The following is a 21288-nucleotide window of genomic DNA, read 5'->3' as shown; positions in this document are numbered from 1 at the left end:
CGGGGGGGGGGGAGGGGCCTGGAGTTTGCGTGCGTTTCCGCGTGATGTTTGACCGCCACAGGGCCTCCCAGCGGGTGGTGGTGGTGGCTGTCAAGGACATTCCCCGCGGCGCCGAGCTCCTCACTTCTTACGACAACGACTACTGGCGCCTCAAGAACAGGGGCTTCTCCACGCCCTGAGCCTCCCGCCCGCGCCGCATGCGCGGCCTGCATGCGCCTTTCGGCTTTTCTCCCTGCATGCGCTCGCCGATTGGCCCGGCTGCCTTCGCTGTTTTCTCGCGGGCTTGCGCGCTTGTTTGCACACGGGCGGGGCTTCTCAGCCGCGCGGGCCGCAGTTGGCGGCGCCAACGCCCACGGCTTTCCTGCTTCCGTGCAAGTCTGGGGGCCCCCCGAAGCCCTAGGGGCCACAATTCTCCTTTTTGCATCTTGCATGCATGCGGACTTTTGCCCGTGCCCTCGCGGGCTCACCCTCTGCAGCCCTTCCTCTGCACCCCGGGGCCCAGGTGCACGGATCCATTCCCGCATGCACGCGAGAGAGAACTACGCGCGCAGCTGCAGACCTCTATGCACATGAACCTCCACGTTTTGCAATTGTTTGTGCGACTCAACACGCAAGTTTTCGCATGCGTACACAATAGCTTGCGGGCAGCTGTGCCTAGGCGTGCTTCCTTGCCTAGCGTGAGCTGCGTTTCTTTGCAAATGTATATAGCCTTCGTGTATGTGAAATGCGCCTTATATGCGCCCATACATATATGCGCATATATGCATACTTCGGGTGGGAGTGTGCCTGTCGAGGAGACAGAGCGCTAGACATGTGGGAGATATGTGTTGAGGAGTTAACTACCCCTCAGCCTTTAGACATGAATTAATGCCTCCTCTCGGCTTCTTTTCGCTTTGCTTTAGATCCATTCGGAAATTGAGCGTTTTCTTGGTTCTGCCGCATTCTGCTGAAGCTTATGTATTTGTACACTGAGGCAGGCAGAAAAGGGAACACAGGGAAGGTGACGGAGGGGCCTGGCAGGTTAAGATAAAGGCTAGAAAAGGGAGAGCAACTGAGGTAGAAACACTTAGGCCAGGCATAGAAAAGCATAAGGAGTGAAACAGATCAGACTGCGACAGAAATGTAAATTTAGACGAACTAAGAAAGCCTCACAGGGGCAGACTGCACCAACAGCCGCAAGAGAACTAGCTACGCGTAGCGACAATCAACAGCAAAGATACTCAAAATAAAATATAATTTCAATGCTTGGAGTTGGAAAACAAACACGAGGAAGCGGGGGGGAAGTCCTTTAGCGTCCGGGGACGCAGGCTTCCACCAAACCCAATTGGCCAGGGAAAGCTGATGGAAGGCGGCGTTCCGCTCAGTCTGGAGATTATTCTAACATAGAAGTTATGCGCTTTGGTCTCAAGGGTGCCCCAGATACCCTCCAAGCTAGCAAAAATTCTTATGTCGAACCTCTAATTTGACGGGCCTTCGTTTCCTGTCTCGATAACGTGTTGAAGTTTAACCACCAGGTAACGCACACGAAGCTTCTGCGATAAGAGATCGGCATCACTCTCGAGCATCACTTTTACTTCTAGTTCCAAAAGCGCAAGCTTGCAAAGCAAGAGATTACTTACCTCGCATATACCGTCAACGATTACGGTATGAAGCCCGCAGCCAACAACATGCAGGCTGTTTACGCATGCCAAAGATGTTCATTGTCGAGGCACAAATACGCACAGCTACTCCTAAATAGCTCCCGTCGTACCGGTTAGCCCGTAGCCTACTGCGTTTTCTTATTCTTTCGCGCCCTACGCCTCTCTTCCTGCACTCACAGGCTCATTAACCTGCTTTCTACTTCATACTCAGCACTACGTTTGATACATTAGTCAAAAGGTTCTTTCAGTCTGGGGTCACCATTTTGCCGAGAGCCACACACTCTTTGAACTGCAGTGCGCGGGAAGGTGAGAGAAGAGTGTGTAACTGTGCTGGTTCACGCTCACACATTCATCCATAGCTTGCATATCGATGTCTTTGAACCGCGCCATGTTTACAAAGAAGATACAGATTCTGTGCATGGGAAGCTGGTGACATTCTTGTCTGCGCTAAGGGAAGAACCCTGGGTAGCTACTGAAGACACGGCTGCGTATTATGCTGAAGCCTCCCTCCCATTCGGCTTCATCAGGCTCGACATTATTGCCTTTCACAAAACACCGATGTTTACTTTCGTTTGAGCTGTCTTACCATCCTTCCGGGCTAACGTTGCCATCGACGATACGTGAATTATAGTCTAATGTTGCCATCGTATCTGTATTCTTCATCAGTCACATATTTCCGTCGACCTGTATGAAACGCTACCTTTCCGCAGGCGCAGTAGTACGCCTGGCACAACTCTTTCAAGTTATTTTGACAAGAGTGCAGATAATGTTGCCTAAGTGACGAATAAGACCTCAAAATGCCCCGGGTGTGCCCCAACTTGAAAAATGCAGGCGCCAAGTCGGATTTCATACACTGTTACACGACCGGGTACCCAATATAGATTCATTGGGTGCTACATGATTACAGTGAGTGCTAAGATAAGGACAAAGCACTTTAATTTGGAGAGCCAAGAGCTCCAGGAGCACATAAAATAAAATTGTGCGTTCCCCATGCCAGAAGCACCACTCTGCACAACGTCTCTGCTCGCTAAGAAGTTGATCCCAGACCCAGAAAAACTGCGATCGACTCCCAAATACATTCCTTAAAAAGCCTAATGCGACTTAGTTCAGCCTAGTGCACTGCATTGTGTCAATTAGCGTGGTTCGCTGAGTTTTCGGCCGCGAATGCTCCTGTGGTCAGTGCCGATTCTTGGCGCTTGCGCCATAGCTCCAGTAATTGAAGAGTGCAGCATTGGACTAAGTAGCAATATTCTTGTCTTTGTAGACAACAATAATTTGTACCTGCGTTTCTTAGCCTACGCACCTTGTCGTGACTGTGCAGTAAGCGCTGCGTGTTCGTAACTTACCTCTGTTTCCACTAACTCGCCTTCCCGTGTGCAAAAAACGCAAACAAATTCAAGTACCTGTTAAGGTACAACCAGAAAGTCTTTCAAAACGGGCAAATAAGAGATGGTCTACTGTGCGGTTCCATGCACCTTAAGTGGCAGAGGCCCGGACCATTCTGCTCGTGAGCAACCGCGCTGTGCCGCATTTAAAGAGTAAAAAATTGCGAAGAAGAACATACTTGTCGAAAGTTGCCGCTGCGAATAGTTTAGGCTGCTGCCTTTTGTGGAGGCAGCAACGACTTCAGTTCAGTAGGTATAGGCTAAATCGATCCCAATAAAAAATTAAACAACATCCGTGGAGCCCAAGTGATGACTAGGGCGGACGTTTGCGCCACCTCTTCTGGCGTTTTCTGATAACCAGGGAAGCCAGGAGCGAAACAGCAAAGGCTCGAGAAGGTGGAGAAGAAATAGAGCAGCGTGACTCCGCTTTTCTTGCCTTCCGTGGCGCTCTTGCCTTACACTTTGTCTCACATCTTGCAACTCCTGCTCTGCTGGCTCTGCTTAGCGCTGGTAATCATCGCCCCTCTGCAGCGCCACTTCCCAGAACCACTCCATGAAATTTGCGACTTCTGTGATCCGCTTTGGCTGCTTGCTTTTCTCGTAGGCTCTGCAGCCTTTGGAGATGTGGGAGGGCACAGCTTTGGAGCCTCTGGCTATAGGCATGATGCTGGCGATCTTCATGGGCAGCTGGATCTTCCACCAGCGCTTTCCGTTTCCGCTTGCTTTGAAGTCGATAATGAAAGCTTTAATGTTTTTGGCGTGTTGCGCCACAATGGACATGATCTCGCTGGAACAGAACTCTCTGTTGTGCAGCAGCAGCAGGTCCCGCACCAACTCCTCAGCTTCCTGATCTTCCGCAGGCGCCAGTTTTGTTTTGCGCAATGTGGTTTGCAGCTTCTCTCTCTGCGCCATGAGGACGTCCTGGAGTCTTTCCCTTTCCAGGATTTCCGCTTTGGCTTTTTCGACGCAAGAGTCCGCGTCTTTCTCCACCAGGTTCATGAGGTGTCCCATTCGGGCAAGTGCGCTGAGGGGGTCGCGGGCGGCGCTCATGGGGTTCTCGAGGACTCTTTCGAAGAGCTCGCGCTCTTCTCTCGTCATTCTTTTCATAACTTGCTGAACTCGAACCAGCCAGCAAGCCTTGTCTGTGTTCTTTCCAGCGCGGGCGACGCGGTCTTGGGCGCGGGCCAGGGCCAGCGCGAGCCTCAGCTTCGCGGCGTTGAAGCTGGTGTCGCTGCGGCCCAGTTGCTTCGCCCGCACCAGCAATTCTGCCAAGTTTCCCGCCAATATGTCTGTGTCTCTGAGTTTCGAAACGTTGCAAGTGCCTGAAAACCGGCTCCACAGCGCGCACAGCTCGGGCACGCGCCGGCTCGCGTTCAGCACGTATCTGTTCACTCCCATGAGAAACTCCAGACAGTCATTTGGCACCGCTTCGGAAACGGCCTCAGGCTCAGCAGCAGCAGCGCGCCCTTCCGCTGTTTCCCCGCCTCCGCCGTACTTGGCGCTGTACTCCTCCGGTGTCAAGGCAGGTAAGAATTCTTCTTCAGATGAACCAGAAGAGGCCGAAGTGCTGCGGGACCTCTCCCCCTCCTCTTCCTCCCTGCCCCGTGGATATAAGGGCTGCTGTTTAGACTGCCGGCGAATTCGGGGCAGCTTTTGATAGACAGCTCGCGCTGCTCGACGCGCCCCCATCTTCACCTTCGCCGCGCCCCTTTTAATTCCCGCCCAGATTCTCCTCAGCCGGCTGCGAGCTCTTCTGCCCATGTTGCCTACAAATCTGCGCAGCTTTGCCAGGCGGCCGCTGGGCTGCTCCCGCAGTTGCTCTTCCTCGGGCGGGCTGCGGGTGTCATCGTCGGCCCCGGGGCGCTGCACGCTCGGCCCTAGGGGATCATCTGAGAAACTTCCTTCATCTTCACTGATGCTAGTGGGAGGAGGAAAAATCCTTCTTCTCTCGGTGAAAGAAGCAGCTGAGTGCGGCTGGATGGCCTGCAGTTCGGCGCGCCCGGGCGGCGGACTGAAGGCCGGCACGCCGAGGTAGTTGGCTCTTTCAAGCTCTCGCGGCCTGGTACTTGAGACAAATAATGTTGCAAAGCAGAAGAAATATAGCAGCAGGCCGGATGAGACGCAGGCACCGAAGGCGCGCCGGTGCATTTTCCGGCACTGGGTTGAGGCTGGGCCGCGTGCACGCAAAAAATGGAAGAAAACAGTAGGGCTTTGGCCCACTAATATTAGGCAACTCTACTTCAAATGAATTTGGGAAGCTTTGGCGCTCAAAAGTAGGTGTTTCAAATCCTTTTTCCCCAGGAGGCAAAGAAGACAGCCAAGAGCTGCGGACCTTAAAGAGCTGCAGCCGACTGCAGACTGTAGAGAACTTACGGCGACGGCAGCTACTAAGAAAATCCAATTCATATTTGTTTAAGAAGTCTGCTGAAATGCTTCGGGTGCTTCGATCATTGGTCAAGCAAGAGGCGCGGGCGCCAACAGACGCAGCCGCCAGATGATAGCCTTCTTGCCGCTGGACCGATCTCGAAGCAGCGCGAGATATCTATGTTGTTGTGGAAACAGCTACCTGAGTAGCATTTGCAGTTTTAAAACAAAAAGAACCATTTGTACTTTGGTTATTTTATTTCGAGATGAAACTGTCGGAAGAGAAATCACCATCCGATCGATATTGGTCCAGCAATCGGAGCCGCCGCCGAGCCACTGCTTGACTAGCCTGTGCATCGCTCTTATCTTGTTGCAGCTCATGTCTACTCTGCTCCTAATAATATTCGGGTAAAGAAAATCAATTAACCCACGCATATGTGGAATATATGGACTGTGCGCGACGCTTGGTGCGCCAGTAAGAGAATTTCCCCCGCCATTCTAGACTCTAGCTAGTGGTCGTGCTAAACGCCATACTGCAACAAGCCATTTGTACGCGAGACGATACATTCTTGCATTTGTTGAAATGCTGCGTCCACAGAAGTACTTCCAGGCAAAAAATCACCTGCAATTTCGGCAGATATCTCTAATTCCCTAAAGTACTGTGTAGATAGCTGCTACCCACCCATGAGCTACGCGTGCCTGCTTTCAGATGGTTAAAGTCTCAGGTAAGGCTCTAGTCGGCCATAAATTCAGTGCAGTAGATAGGTTTGTTTGCAGTCGTTTCTGGACTGGCTCCACAACTTAACTGGGAGAGGCTGACAGCCATTATTCATCTACTCACGCACAAGGACTTTACGCGCGAGGCGCCTTTGTTCCATTCGTTCTAAACATAACTATCTAAATTTCTGTTTCGAGTGTGTAGTGATAACGAATATTTAGTAGTATAAATACTTCAGCAAAAAGAAGAATCGCCAAGCTCAATTCATCTCTAAAAATGAGCACGCTCTGCTCTAGGAATTCGCACACCTCAAGTGGCTTGGACCCAGCCAGTGAGCGGCTACGCTGCATCAAAACTTGAAATTCACCAAAGACGCTCACGCCACGACCCATAGTGGCTGGCGCCATTAGAGAAGGCTGCTCATGCTACGGCAGCAGTGTCCGTTTCGACACGTGGATCGGCTAAAACAATCTTCCTGCGTTACTCGCTGGTGCAAAAAACAGATACGTGCGAACGCAATGTACAATCGCAAGGCATGCACGTAAGAATGCAGGGCATGCCCTTCACGTGTGCCTGTGGAGGCGAGGCTGTCCCAGGGGGAGAGGACCGCAGGCAACAGAAGAGGGAAGGCCACAGCACAACACAACATACTTTCTTTGCTTGCCTCCTCCTGTATTTCTCCTCCACGATGCTTCACGCACCACGCAAACGCTCCCCTTCGTCGCCCCCTGTCTACTGCTGATCCTTTTCACTCCTGAGCAGCGCGACTTCCCACATCCACTCCAGGAAATCCGAAACCTCACTGACATTAGTGGGCGGTTTGCTGCTTTCATAGGCTTTGCACCCTTTGGCGACGGCCGGCGGCACGGCCTTGGACCCCCTGGAGGGAGTCATGATTCCCGCGAGCTTGATGGGCCACTGCATTTTCCACCAGCGCCTTCCATTTGCCTTGTAGTCCGCAATGAAAGCTTTGATGCTTACGGTGTGGGCCGTTATCAAATGAAGGATTTCGAGCGAACAAAATTCCCTACTGGCCAGCAGCCTGAGGTCGCGCAGGGCTTCGCTGCCCTCCTGTTGGTCTTGAACACTGAGGCGTTGGCTCTGCATCGCCTTCCTGAGAGTGTCCTCCTGAGTCCGCAGCGTGTGTTGGAGCTGCTGCCGCGCTTTGACTTCTTCGTTGGCCCTCTCCAAACAGGGGACAGCGTCTGCCTGGGCCAAGTTCATGATGCGCATGAGTCCTTGGAAAAACGTGTTGGGGTCGCGGAGGAAGCTCATGTAGTTCTTGCTGGCCTCGTTCAGCACCATCTCCTCGTCCGCGTTCAACATGCGCATGATGGCTTCGGGTCTTGTGAACCAGCAGACGTCGTCAGTGTACTTCCCAGCCCGGGCCACGGCGTCTTCAGCGCGAGCCAAAGCCGCAGTGACCCGCAGCTTCGTGGCTGCGAAGCTCTTGTCTGCGGGACTCAGCTGCTTCGCCGCAGTGACTTGTTTCGAAACGGCCAGCGCGAGATCCTGAGTGCTTCGGTACCTCGTCAGGTTCGGCAGGCGCATGAACAGGCTCCACAGCGCGCACAGCTCGGGCAAGCTCTCGTTTATCCACAGCAGATTTCGACTCAGCCGCAGCAGAAACATGGGACAGTCCTCCGGCACGGCCGCAGCAGCAGCAGCGGGGGCAGCAGCAGCAGGGGCAGCAGCAGCGGGCGCAGCAGCAGCAGCGCCTTCAGACTTGTACCGCTGTCGGTACTCCTCCGGTGAAAGAGCCTCGAAGAACTCCTCTTCAGACTCCTCGCCAGAAGGAGCTCTTGTCGGCGGCTCTGCTTGTCTCTCCTTCAATTCCCGCATTTTCGTAGACAAAGACCGAGAAATCGACTCCATAGATGGAGTGGTTTCACCCTCAGAGGGCCCCCCAGCTGCTTCTGCTGCAGCAGCTCCGCCTTCTGCCCCTTGAGGCTCTGCAGCAGCAGCCAAACCCAGCCCCGCTAATCCCGCGGAAGCCGCCGCTGCGGGCTGTATTGCTTCAGCAGTTGGTGCTGCTTCTCTGCCTTTTCTGCGGAGTTTCGGTATTCTTCTGTAGATGGCTTGGGCTGCCCGGCGCGCCCCGGCCTTTACCCTCGCGGCTCCCCTCTTAATTCCTTGCCAGAATTTCCTGATTCTTTCTCTAGCCCTTCTTTTCATGTTGCCCAGGGCCACCCGCAGCCTCTGAAGCCTCCCCTTGAGCTGCTGCTTCTTGGCTTGCTGGGATGAGCTGTTGGTGCCGGCTCGGCTCCAGGTGCCTGAGGCTTGAGTCCCCTGTGGCTCTTCCGGGGGCATCCTTGCTTCTTCCTGAAGGTCTAGTCCTGGAGGGGAGCTTTCGAAGCCTTCAGGGGAGCCTTCTTGTCTGTCTGCAAAAGAATATTCGAGTTTTCTATGCATAGCCACTTGCTGAGGCCGCTGCAGTGATGCGCCCCAGGAGGGCATGGTGAGGAGGCTGGCTCCATAACGCTGTGGCGGCCTCGTACTTGAGACAAATGAATCATTCAAAAAGGCGAAAAGGCATAACAGCAGGCATGAAGAGACGCAGACAGCCGAAGTCCGCGACCTCATTTTCTTGACAGACTTCCGATGCGCTGGTGACCTAGTCCCTACGAAATGCAGGTAAACAGAGCCCTACCACTCAATAACACCTCAAGTCTATTGAAAATCAGCAGCACAAGCTTCTTTATACTATTTCAGCCGTGTACAAAAGGTGTAGGTGGCTGACTAGGGGCCGCCGATTGCCATTCAGTGCAGCCGACACGTCAGCTTGCAGGTACCGTCAAGCCGAGCACCTGGCACTATTCGTGCCTAGATAAATGCGATTCGCAAATGCGTATAAAATACACTAAAAGCAAGCTTTCAAAGATGTGAACAGTGAAGATTTGCTTTCAGGCACAGCTCGCAAGCAGCTGCGCGTGAACAGGCTGTCGAGGGGCTTCAGAAAGAAGCGAGAGCGTGTCAGCTATGGCGGACACGGCTAGCGAAGTAGTACTCGTTAACAAAAACACGTGGGACATCACTCACATCTTTAGAACTTTTACATGAGGGAATTTAATTGAATCAAGAGCTCCGAAGCTGTTGCTTCCCTCTAATCATCTCGCTGTTCAATGTTCTCTCCCAACACCAATCCGGTGCCTGCAATCGTGGCAACTGAGTTGTCTGCAAGCACGTCAATTCATCGCGTCTACGTTCAAGAGACAAATGTTCCAAAAGCTAAGACTTTGAAACCTCTCTAAAATCCCCAAACAATAATGAGAAGCTTCTTCCCATCGTAGTGCGGGCTTGGCTCGACAGCAGCTACACCTTATCTCCGTGCTTAAGGCGCTCCATTCCCATTTCGCCTCAATGTTTATCGTGAAACTAGGCATTTTGAGCATCGTTGTGCCCGATGCAGTAGATCTGAGACAATTATAAGCCACCTCTGTGGCAGTCTAGAACTACCGAAATGCCAACGTCCCACTAGTGTTGCAGCCCCGCAACTGGCTGATTTCACTGCTGTAAAGACGCATACCAAGTTGTAGACTTAAGCAACGGCTTCGTACTGGTACAAGTGTATAGGGAGAATGCACAAAGATGTCCAGATTTTCGAAAAGGTGAATGCAAGATTGCACACGCAAGACCATAGTGCGAAGCAGTGAGCAAAAGATGGAGCAGAAGGCGGAAATGAGGGATTAAGAATGCAAACAGAAGTCGTAAGGACTTCTCGCCGACCCAAATCACAACATCTGTGCAGCGTTTTGGCTTTGCGCCATGGAGGCCGGTTGGCCAGCGTCTGGCCTACAACGGGATACAACAACGCAGCTGTTTTTTTTTCTGCTTCAAGTTTCTCATTTCAATTGCTGCATGTGCCCAAGTTCCTGCTTTCAGTCCGTTTTTTGTGCTGTTGATGTCGGTCTGCTCTTGCCGTGCCCAGCCCTCAGCGTAAGGTAGGTGGTGATGCCAACCGAAATTGAGACTGCCGCATGCAGGACTAAAGAAAGCCAGCAAGCTGGCGTTATATCTTCCGCCAGAAATCTCTGTGGTGGATTATACAGGCCAAGTCCGTGCCTGCGATCACACAGTTACCACCAATCGGCAGAGGGGGGCAAAAATAGCCAGTCGCAGCCTAACAAACAAATAAGGACCTAACTTGGCTTGCAAAAGCAGCGATCAGATGCGCATTGGTCAATAAGCTTTGCTAAATTGACGTTTAGAAGCTCCTGGCCCTGAGGAATGGCTAGAAACACGTCACAGCAGTTGATTCACTCGGTGTGCACGCCCCGTATGAATACCAAACTACCAATTTATAGTAATCCGCCCTTTTGCCACCTTCGTAGAATGTTAGTCTGCGTTGAACACGAAGCTGCCACTTACCGCTGCACGAGGGTCCAGGGGGCGAGGAGCGACGCCAAGAAAACCAAACCCGCACGAGAAGTCATAGGCAAGTGGCGGCGGGTGGACAGAAACATCAGAGCAGTGATAGACAGATAAGATATCTGAAGGCAAAAGAAGACAATAAGCCCAAAGCCAGTTTAAAGGCGGCAAATTAAAGCAAGAACGCACATAGAAGTAATCAATGACACGCAAGCACGAAAAGTGAAAACGAAATGGCAAGCTATAAGCAAACAGATACATGAGCACATGTGTGAAGATGGCAACTACCCGTAAGGACGACCCATTGCTTGACATGAATACGCAGGACAAACCTTACTAAAACTGGAGGGTCAAGATTGAAACCCCCTCTCGTTCTGTTTGTTTGGGATCACACCAATGCAACATCACTGCAGAAAGTCTTACTGGCGAAAGACTCGACTGCATTGCCTGGTAGACGCCTTCCCAATGAAACGAGTTACCTCCGATGGCTGCAAATCAAATAGAAAAAAGCAGAACAAATGAGGATTACGCGAATGCTACTAAGGTCTCACGACAGGGGCAGGTAGACAAAAACACAGAACAAAAGCGCTGACACCTCTTTTTCTTGCATTTGAACAACGCTGACACAAAAGTGTAACTTTATTACGCACGGAAGGCACGTGCATGATTCGCTATACGTTGCTTGCTACTTAGTACTATCTAAATCATTAGCAAACATAAATTGTGTACAGCAGGGTGGCAGAGGCGTCGAAGAAATCCATTCTTATTGCTATTTGCCGCGATTAAAAAAGATATCCTTTTGCACAATGAGTAGAAACCTGATAGCCAGCAGTAGGCTGACCTCTCAAGAGGAGGTGTCCGTTACTGCACAGGACTTGTCCCAAAGCCCAGCCCAAGCCGATGCACAGCAGACGGGTCTCAGAGGAGTAAGCCAAAGCTTTCCTGTGAAAAAAAACGTACAAAATTAAAAATGGCACATAGTTGTATGAAATGAACAAGCAAACACGGGGCAACACAGAAACACAAATACACAAAAAAGTACACACAAGTGCAGTCAACGCGCACAAGGGCTGAAGGCCTAACTATTTCTGCAGGTCCTATTGTTGACGTCATTTCTGCAACTGGTCCAGAAACTATTTTCTTGCTTTTGCTGCCGGGTTTGCTCGTGTTGCGCGTGCTCTGGCCGCTTATTCTAGTGTTGCTGTTTCTGCCGTTCCCCCTGCTGCTGCTGCTGCGCTACTGTACGCCTGTGCTGTTGTAAGCGCGCTGACTTGCTGTTGAGAATATATTTTATGCTTGTCAGCTCCATCACAACAGTCACAAGGTCTATTATGGCCTGAAGAAACACACAAGCATATGACTTCAATAATGCATTAGAACGCCGAAATAGGCAAAAAGAGCATTCGCGGGGAAATCAGTGCTACGAAAAGACGATTTTCCTACACATGAGCATAAGTGGTCACCTTAAACAGAGCTCCGCGATAAATAATGAAACGAAAAGTCTATCGGTTTGCGTTCCGAAAGATATTGAAACAATTGAACAGTGCATGCATTGGCATGTGGAGGGACTCGAAAACAAGTTCCAGAGAGCAAAACCCTAGAGCTAGCCAAGTTCACAAAGTAGACCAAACGATGAGAAACAGAGACAAAATTAACAACTGCCAGGCCAAGAAAGCATGCAGACTACCACGGGCGTGTGAGGGCAGGGCGGAAGAAGTGAAAGCATGCAAAGAAACAAATCAGGAAAGATAAATGAGAAAAGTGTGGCAGCCACAATTCGTGAAACATCCTGATAACAGAAAATGCCGATGGTGTCCAAGGGGCCTTACGCTGCAGAGGAATGAGCTCTCGCACGTCGAGGGGAGAAGGGTGGCGACAATCAAACTCTGCGATTCAGCGAACAAACCCCAAAACATAAAAATTAAATACATTTTGCTGCCAGATGTGCTGATGTGCTGATATTTAAGCATCAGCACACCCCCCCTGACTTCACAGGCTCCTTGTCTTCAGCAGACATCTCAGCAGTCTCAGCAGCAGCAGCGACCAACAACGAAAAGTGCTGGCAAGGTGCAGCAAAGCACTGAAAAAGGCAAAGGAAGAGCAAACAAGAAAAAATTGAAGCAAAGAGAGTTATGTGGATCATTTCCAGTCGAACAGACCTTTCCGAAAAGATTAACAAAGTAAAAGGCGGTGGCGAGGGCCAGCAGCTTCTTCGTGCCCGTTTGGTCCGATCTGAAAGCACAGGAGAAACAGCCGCAAACTTTTTCGGGGAGAAAGCCATGCTAAGTGCACAGAGTGGAATTTACGTGGGGAGGCACAAGAAATGGTGACAAATAGAAGTGCGAAAGATAACTCACTTCAGGGAGAGACATGACAATAGTGAGTGGCAGAGGCGAAAAACCGAGGCCTCCTCTATGCACTATAAGCAATTAAAACTGTCCACCGGAAATAGCGGTGCGAAAAGATTAATAATACGCAGACAGGAAACATGAAGTAAAACGCTCACAGGTTTGTAGCTTTATAAATGGCCGCTATCGGGCCAAAACAGAACCCGGCACAGGCGGCCCCGTGTAGAACTGTCATCTTCTGTGAACACTTGAAGAAGTGGCGGAGGTTGTTTAGGCCGCAAGCAAAGGGAGGAGCTTGTAAAGAAAACTTTTGGGAGACAATTAAGCTAAAAAGCAGAAAGAAGTACGGTCACCTCGTTGGAAAGGTGAGCGGCTGGAGAGAAAGAAACAGGACGAGGCGCTGGAATATGCTGCGTTAATTTGTTTGGTACCTCAAGAACGAGTTGAGGCAGCCGCGTTAAGGCGAAGAAAGCCAACAAAAAGCGTACAGAAGAGGAACCAAGACACAGAAGTAGGCGAGGTGATCACACAGAATCGGGAGCTGCCCGCCACAAAACAGTCAGGCAAAAGGCTTAACGTTATGATCAATATTTCTGAATTTCAGCGAATCGCGAAAAGACCTATCTGTGTTATGTCGTGGCTCCGCATCCCTCCGCCACTTCCTCAACTGTCTGCTTGCCCAGACAGAAATAAGTAAATTTGCACACTAAAAATACGTCAACATAATAAACCTGACCTGCAGAACATCTCAAGTTAACATAATCCTAAACAACTGCCGCTTGCTCACGAAAGTGCTCTGGAGGTGACGATGGGACTGACCACAGTCACTCGCCGCATGCAGCGTCATGAAATCGTTTCCGTAACATCTTTGGCGAAATATTTCAATTTGGTTCATCCTAGGATATATTATTAACTCGAAGCGCTTATATTCGCTGAATTTGGCACATAGAGCCTGCTACCAACTGACAGCAGTGACGGGCCCCCCGTTCGTCCCGTATGTGATGCATATTACGTTCTTCCAAATATCCCAGCAGCTTACTCCTTACCTTTTGTATCGTCTTTTATAGCGCAGGGGTCACCGAAGGTGAATTTTCGTGTTCGCTGAGCTGCCCAACTTGCTGCGTTGTTGGCTGCGTTGTTGGCTACTCTGTTTTTGAAGAAGGAGCATCAGGCTTTTCAATATCTGCAAAATTTCGCATGGATTAAACTCGCATCGTCTTTACGAGCATTATTACTTCGTTTCTTCAATTTCTTTGGGCCAGCAGCTGTGCACGGTGCCCTCACATTCGGCCTCTGCGCAATACCTCGACACTGCGCTGCTCAACTCCTGTTTTGTTCTCCCACCCGTTTTTCTCAGTTATGCTCCTCTAGGCTGCACTGTTGCTCTTTCTTTATTCAGGATTGAGTCTCCCTGCTACGTGTGTCGTCAGTGAACTGAGTGGTCGTGAAGCTGATGGGTAGCAGCAAAACAATGTGAGAATGTTCCGCAACGCGTCCCTCTTCGGAAAATATTTGCGCGGCTTGGGTAAAACTGCTCTAAAGGGTTTCAAAAAGAAGCAGATTTTGGCTCCCATTCCAGTCAAGGCCTATGGGCGCCCCCCCTCAGCAGCGTCTCAGTGTGGTTTATACCATGACGAGGATTACAACTACTACACCAAGATTTCTTTCTCCCTGCGGAAACACAGGCGAAAACTCAAGCCAAATGTGTTTAAAAAAGACTTTGAGTCCGAAGGGTTGAATACGACGATCAAGAACCTCAAAGTGACGACCTCAGCGCTGCACGCCATAGATGACGCCGGGGGTCTTGATGAGTACCTTCTGCGGACTCCGCCTGAGGAAATGAGGAGCGTTTTAGGCGAAAAAATGAAGACTGTAATTCATTTTTATAACCAACACCCCGAAATTAGGGAGTGGGCGCTGCCCTGGAAGTCTTTCGCCAGCGCCGGAGCCAGGAAAGACCCTTGTCAAGCGTTGTATAGGCACCTGATGGGAAAAGAGCTGTACGAAAAGCGCCTAAGAGAAGCGCAAAAGCAGTCTTCTCCCTATTACTTGCCAAGTTTGCGAAACATGCACCCTGTGAGGCAGCCATTTGCAGAGGGCACAGAGCCGCCACAGCTCCCACACCTCGGCTGGGCTCTAAATCACGTAGAGGCAGCAGCGCTGCGGCGACGACTGGGCATGGCTGTGTGCCAGACCAGAGCTCAAGCTTCTCACGAGGAAGCTGATGGCTTTAGGACGGGAAACAACAGGGGAGGGGGTGGCCAGAGCGGATCGTCCCTCAGAAAACGGTCGAAAACACACAAGTGGAGAGAGATCAGAGCCTACTGATGCGCAAAGGCAACGTAGAGGAATTGCACCGACTCCTCAGCTTTTCATCAATTTGAAGCTGAGGAGAAAAAGAGTGGAAGCAAACAGGGGCCTCCCCCCGTTGTGCAAACTAATTTCTCTACTTCGCGCTTGCACTTCGGATCTTGTCCGTGACAAATGCAATAACAGGCGAGGGAAGTTTCAAGCTCGGCAAAAAAGAGTAGCATTGCTCTTCAGAGCCGCATTAGTCAGCCGCAAGTGGCGAAGTTGTCCTGCAATTACCGAATGAGTCAAGCAACCAATGCAGGGACACTCGGTAATACCACGGCCTAGGCAGTCCTCCAATTTCATGGAGGCGAGGCACAGCGATTATCAAAGCCCTTTATTCTTCCGAACCAACTAATATGCCTAAAGGACAAAGCCAACTGCTCGGAAATGTAGGGCCTTCTGTATGAGAGAGGCGTGATGCGCACCTACCACTTGCTGCAGCCATCTGCCTGTTGCACCAGAGCACCAAAGAGCATCTCTCTCCACCTTTGGTGCCGCAAACTCAGTTCTGTTATTCTTGTTGTGTTTTAGTTCGAAGGGAATACTTTCAACCTACAACACTGCCAGGCGCAGGTAGCCTAGAGGTTCGAACTGAATGGCTTTCAGATTGCAAGCGCCGGAGATAGACTGTAGGAAGTTTAGAGATCTATGCTTTATTCAGATTTGTTTGCAGTCATATCTAGACTACCGTGGGTCCGGCTGTGTATTAATTTTTTTCCGTGTTTCCCACTAAGACTTCGTGCATGGAGCGCCATGGAGCGCCATGCTACATTGATCTTGATATCGATGGCTTGAAGTTCGTTTCCCATTGTGCGCTGATCCTGCATGCAGCCAAGTGGTCTGCTAAAATGGAGAAAGACGCTACGCCAGTTTCACATCTGAACATGAGCACTGGGCAGCCGAACTGCAGTGGGCATTCGCACACCACAGGAGGCATAGTCCCAGCCAGCGAGCAATTACGCTGCGACGAAGTTTGGAAAACATCAAAAATACACAGTTCACGATTCAGCCGTGGCTGTTGCCACTGACTGAGGCCGCTCTTGGCACAGCAGCAGCATTTGTCTCGGCACTATGGAGCGAAAACAATCATCATAAGTTGCTAGCTGATGTAAAAAACAGACACGTGCAAACGTGCACGTACAAAGACTTGGCACTGATGTACAAATGCAAGGCATGCCGTTCACTCGTGCATCTCGAAAGCCAGGGAGTTCCATGAGGCGAACAGCGTAGTGAGCGCGCCATATTTTCATTGCTTGCCCTCTGCAGTTCTAAAGGATACGTCATATCGTGCAAACCCTCCCTGCATTTCCCATTGTTTATTGTTCACCCGCTTCATGTCTTAGAAATGCCACTTCCCAGAACCATTCAAGGAGCTCCGTAACCTCACTAGGGTCACTGGGCTGCTTGGTGCCCTCATAGGCTCTGCATTCTTTGGCGACCTGAAGCGGCACAACTTTGGACCCCCTGGAGGAAGGCAGGATGCCCGCAATCTTTCCCGGCCACTGCATTTTCCACCAGCGGTGTCCACTTCCCTTGTAGTCAACTATGAACTTTTTGACACTTTTGGCGTGTTCCTTCGTTATGTAAAGAACCTCCATGGAGCAAGATTCTCTGCCGCTGAGCAGCTGCAGTTCTTCCATCACATCGCTCCCGACTTGCCTCTCGCGAGGCGTGAGATTGAGCGTTTGCATAGCCTCGGCGACTCTGTTTTTCTGCGCCATCAAGACCTCTTTCAAAATTTCCCTCACCTTGATTTCCGCTTCGGCCTTTTCCACGCAGACGTTGGCGTCGACTTCAGCCATATCCATGTGGCGCATGAGGCGGTCAAACACTCTGCAGGGGTTGCGCAGGAAACCCATGTAGTTCTTAACGACCTCCTCGGCCGCCTCCTTCTCTTCCGCGTTCAGTCTTTTCATGATGCTCTCCTGCCTGGTGAACCAGCAGAAGTCGTCGGTGTACTTGCCCGCGCGGGCCACGCCGTCCTCCGCCTGGGCCAGCTCCAGGGTCACTCGCAGCTTGGCCGCGGTGAAGCTGTTGTCTGCGGGGTCCAGTTTTTTGGCTTGTGCGATTAACTTCGAAACTTCGAAAGCCCGAGGCTCCATAGTGCCGCCGCGCGAGATGTTGGGCTCCCGGGCAAACAAGCTCCACAGCGCGCAGAACTCGGGGGCGCCCTCGTTGACCCACTTCAGGTTGTCGCTGAACTGCAGCAAAAACTCCGCGCAGTCCTCGGGCACTGGCTCCGCAGGGGCCCCCGCTGGCGCTGCTGCTGCTGCTGCTGCTGCAGCTGCTGCAGCAGCAGCGGCTGCCGGTGCAGCAGGCGGGCCCGCCGGCGGGGCCTCCGCGGGAACAGCAGCAGCTGCGTCTTCTTCCCTTGCGGGCTGCGAAGGCGGGTAGACGCTTTGGTGCTCCTCGGGGGTCAGGGCCTCGACGAATTCGTCGGCTTCGGGGGTGCTGGGCTGGGTCGTCTCTGTCTGCGGCTCTGCCTCTCTTTGCTCCTCTTCAGGCTCTTTCTCAGGGGGCAACTCTGCAGGGGGCTCTGCAGGGGGCTCCGCTTCGGGCGCAGGGGGCTCGCCTGCTGCTTCTTCTGCTGCAGTTGCTGCGCCTGCTGCGGCGGGAACTGCTGCAGCAGCAGCCACGCCCAGCCCCGCTAGCCCTGCGGGAGCAGTCAGCGAGGGCTGCGGGGCTTCTGGCTCGGCTTTTGGGACCCACTTTCGCCTCCGAAGTACTGGCAGTCGCTTGAAGATGGCTCGCGCCGCTCGCCGCGCCCCCGCCTTCAGCCTTGCGGCGCCTCTCCGGATTCCTCGCCAGAGCCTCCGCATTTTTTCTGCAGTCTTCTTGCGCACGTTTTCGAAGACCCGCCGCAGCCTCGAGCGCCTTCTGCCGTGCGGCGGCTGGCGGTCTTGCGGTGGGGAGCTGCCGGTGCCAGCTCTGTCCCGGATGTCTGGGTCTTGGGCCCCCTGTAGCTCCTCCAGGGACCCCCTTTCACTATCCCGGACGTTTAAGAAGGAATGAAAACCATTTTGGGTTTCTGCAAAAGAAAATTCGGGCCCTTTACTGGCGGCCGCTAGCTGGGGTCGCTCCAGCGGTGCGTCGAGGGAGGGCACGGAGAGGACAGCGGCTCCATAACGCTTCCGCGGCCTCGCACTGGAGGCGAAAAGAGCCTTTGACAAAGTGAAAATACATAACAACAGACATGAAGTTCTGCAGAGACACGCAATCCTCCACTGCATTGTCCTGGACAGATTCCACCGATGCTGCGCCGACGATCCCTATGAAACGCAACAAAATCTTCCTCTACCGGGCAAAAAAATTTCAAAACGATTTATTTATGCTATGCAAATCCTTTTCTGTACATATTTCTATGTTTGAAGTTTCTTCCTCGCAGGTGACTTTGCAGAGGCCGCCGATGTTCAGTGAGTTGATCGGACACGGCAGCCCATGGAAGGCAATACGTCGAATGCCTGGCACTTACACCGGCTACGTGAATGCAATTCAAAACTGAAAATAAAATATACCGAAAATAACAAAATCTTCCTCTACCGGGCAAAAAAATTTCAAAACGATTTATTTATGCTATGCAAATCCTTTTCTGTACATATTTCTATGTTTGAAGTTTCTTCCACGCAGGTGACTTTGCAGAGGCCGCCGATGTTCAGTGAGTTGATCGGACACGGCAGCCCATGGAAGGCAATACGTCGAATGCCTGGCACTTACACCGGCTACGTGAATGCAATTCAAAACTGAAAATAAAATATACCGAAAATATGATTTAAACGATGCAATCAGTGCAGAATTATCGGCAAGCACAGCCCGCGAGCAGCTGCGCCTGAAGCTGTCGGCGCCCTACACCGGAGTCGACAGCGTGTCAGCTGTGGTGGACATGGCTAACAAAGCAACACCCGTGCACATAAACAAGTTACATTTATCAGAATCAAGGAAGGATCACATATGGCAACATTAGCGAAAGAAAGAGGCTCAAAAAGTCCATTGCTCTCCGTTCATCCTTCGCTGTCCAGTGGTTCCTACTGCGCCTTCACTCGGCAGCACTGGCGCGACTTGTGAATATGCAAATCCAGCGTTTCTACGTTCAGAAGACAACTACACCAAAAGATGGACAATAAATCCTTGCCAAAATTCCAGAAGGATAGTAGGAGGTTGGGCCTGCAGTGTCCAACCATCCCATCTACAGCTGCAGCTCGGCTTGCTGGCGCTGTTCGACTTCTGCGACGCTTTCGCCCCAATAATTTCCGTAAAGCGATGCATTTTGAGGATCCCTATTTTCCCCAAAGTTGTTAATCTAGAATAAGCATGGGGAATTATTGTGTATCACGTTGAAACTGTTTGAAACTGCCGAAAAGCGAAGTCCGAAATGCCGCCGTGCTGCAATGCTACTTGCTGATCTCATAGACAAGAAAACGCCTGCCAAGTTGTAGAGCTGCCAATCTGTGTTGTGTAAATACAACTGTAAAGTGAAAATACACGTAGAAGACAAGAAATTCAAAGAGGTGAAATACGCGTCAAGCTTGCATCCGCAGTTGCAGTGAAGCACGGAAGAAATTATCAAAATATGGAGGAGAGTGCACGAGAGAGAGTTGTAGCACACCGGAGAAAATCGTGTCCGACCAAAATTGACATTCCCTGCTTGAAATTTTAGTTTTCTAGGACGGGAGCCAGCTGGCCATTCAAGTGTTCTGAATTAAAGGCCTGTATGTTCTGAATAACAGAGGGCGGAGGTGCAAAAACGCAACTTTGCTTTCTTCCGCATCGCGTTTTTCAATTCAACTATAGCACATGTCCGCTCCCGTGCCGTTTGCTACTGTCTGCTCGTACCGTGACCAGTGGAGAGGAGTTGAAAGCCGCTTGGTCAAAATTGCAGGCGTTGCGTAGGAGAACACTAGTACTAGAAAAACGGGGGCAGTACAGCCACCCTGGGTACGAATGAATGGCCGAAGGAAAAGGAACAAAAAGAGAAGTTCCAGCCTGCTGAGCTAGCTTGCTTGGTGGTTTAAAGATGAGTTGAGGCCGGCGCTTCGATATGGCGAAGCGCAAAAATTGTGCAGAAGATGAAAAGGAGGCCCAGAACCAGACGAGGTGAATACACCGAAGGAAAAGTGACCCTTTTCAGAGCAGCCACGCTACAGGCTCAACGGTCTGATTGGCTTCACTGAATTTCAACTACGGATAAAGTGCACAAAAAAGACTGGCTATGGCTGCTCGTGCCACAGCCACGTGCCCAGATAGAAATAAGGGAAGTAACGAACTACTACTGTACTAACATACTAAACTTGGCCTGCAGGGCATCTCGAGCTTCCTTGTGTTTTCAACAGCTTCCGCTTACGCGCAAAAGTGCTCTGGAGACGATGACGATGGAATTGACCGCAGTCAGCTGCCGCATGCCACAATATGTAGAGGGTTCCGTAACAAATATAGCGCAACAATTCAATTTGTTCCTTCTTGATATGCCTCGTTTACTTCAGGCGATCTTCAACGCTAAATTTGGCACACCAATCTGTAGCTGCAACAGGTCCCCCGAGGAGGCGGGTATCAGATATGTCTCTCGACTGTGAGCGTTGTCTCTCCACTTCTTCCCGAAGGAACAGGAGATGGAGATGAAATGGATACATGCGAATGTGCTTAAGGCAACTGGCAGCCAACACGAGCGGCCTGTTCGCTAATTACCACCCTATATCTTTAGCCCTAGCCCGTTTCTTCTGCCTTGCATGGCACTTTTAGAGCGCTAAACTCCCGTAGGAACAGTTCGGCAAAAATGGGGTAGCATTACTCTTCAGAGACGCACTAGTCACTCGCCAGTGGCGATGCTGGCTTTAGGTGTGTAGTAAGCAAATCGTGGAAGAACACTCCAAACTACCACATACTGGGCAGCCCTCCAATTTCAGAGGAGATGAGGCGCTGCGATCGCCAAAACCTTTTGTTCTCCTGGGCAGTTTAATTTGCGTCAAAGAGATATCCACTGCTCAGAACTGCACAGCCATCTCTACGAAACAGACAAGATGCACAGCCGCAATTTGCTGCGGGCGCCGGCCCGTGGCTGCAAAGCAGCAAGAGGCGCCTCTCCAGCTTCCCAAGAGCAGCAGCAGCAAGGGCGAGCC

At 51.3% G+C, this 21288-nt stretch overlaps 6 protein-coding genes across 6 annotated transcripts in view; 2 read left to right on the top strand and 4 right to left on the bottom strand.

The window, feature by feature from the left end:
- The window catches only part of ENH_00054280 (SET domain containing protein, putative), a gene marked incomplete at both ends in the record, with an annotated part of 3153 nt that extends 2974 nt beyond the window's left edge, over positions 1–179 (top strand). The window contains one exon of the mRNA XM_013583767.1: positions 62–179. Coding sequence (XP_013439221.1) covers positions 62–179 — 118 coding nt within the window. The remainder of the gene's footprint in view (positions 1–61) is intronic.
- A 3347-nt stretch (positions 180–3526) lies between these two features.
- ENH_00054270 (hypothetical protein, conserved) lies at positions 3527–5173 on the bottom strand (the record flags this gene model as incomplete). Its single annotated transcript, XM_013583766.1, has 1 exon — positions 3527–5173. One exon carries the CDS (start codon positions 5171–5173, stop codon positions 3527–3529), a length of 1647 nt encoding a protein of 548 aa, XP_013439220.1.
- A 1666-nt stretch (positions 5174–6839) lies between these two features.
- On the bottom strand, positions 6840–8690 carry ENH_00054260 (hypothetical protein, conserved; the record flags this gene model as incomplete). The annotated part of the gene is made up of 1 exon (XM_013583765.1): positions 6840–8690. The coding sequence occupies one exon, from the start codon at positions 8688–8690 to the stop codon at positions 6840–6842; it is 1851 nt and encodes a 616-aa protein (XP_013439219.1).
- A 1295-nt stretch (positions 8691–9985) lies between these two features.
- ENH_00054250 (hypothetical protein, conserved) lies at positions 9986–13058 on the bottom strand (the record flags this gene model as incomplete). The annotated part of the gene is made up of 8 exons (XM_013583764.1): positions 9986–10169; positions 10476–10597; positions 10899–10963; positions 11317–11417; positions 11747–11811; positions 12305–12361; positions 12635–12707; positions 12982–13058. 8 exons carry the CDS (start codon positions 13056–13058, stop codon positions 9986–9988), a joined length of 744 nt encoding a protein of 247 aa, XP_013439218.1.
- A 1244-nt stretch (positions 13059–14302) lies between these two features.
- ENH_00054240 (hypothetical protein, conserved) lies at positions 14303–15151 on the top strand (the record flags this gene model as incomplete). Its single annotated transcript, XM_013583763.1, has 1 exon — positions 14303–15151. The coding sequence occupies one exon, from the start codon at positions 14303–14305 to the stop codon at positions 15149–15151; it is 849 nt and encodes a 282-aa protein (XP_013439217.1).
- Positions 15152–16494: 1343 nt separating this feature from the next.
- ENH_00054230 (hypothetical protein, conserved) lies at positions 16495–18408 on the bottom strand (the record flags this gene model as incomplete). Its single annotated transcript, XM_013583762.1, has 1 exon — positions 16495–18408. One exon carries the CDS (start codon positions 18406–18408, stop codon positions 16495–16497), a length of 1914 nt encoding a protein of 637 aa, XP_013439216.1.
- Between the last annotated feature and the right edge of the window lie 2880 nt (positions 18409–21288).

Source organism: Eimeria necatrix, genomic scaffold, assembly GCF_000499385.1.
Source record: "Eimeria necatrix Houghton genomic scaffold, Enh_scaff43, whole genome shotgun sequence".
NCBI classification, from domain to species: Eukaryota; Apicomplexa; class Conoidasida; order Eucoccidiorida; family Eimeriidae; genus Eimeria; species Eimeria necatrix.
The sequence above is the reverse complement of the archived record's forward strand: the minus strand, read 5'-3'. Positions and strand labels throughout refer to the sequence as shown.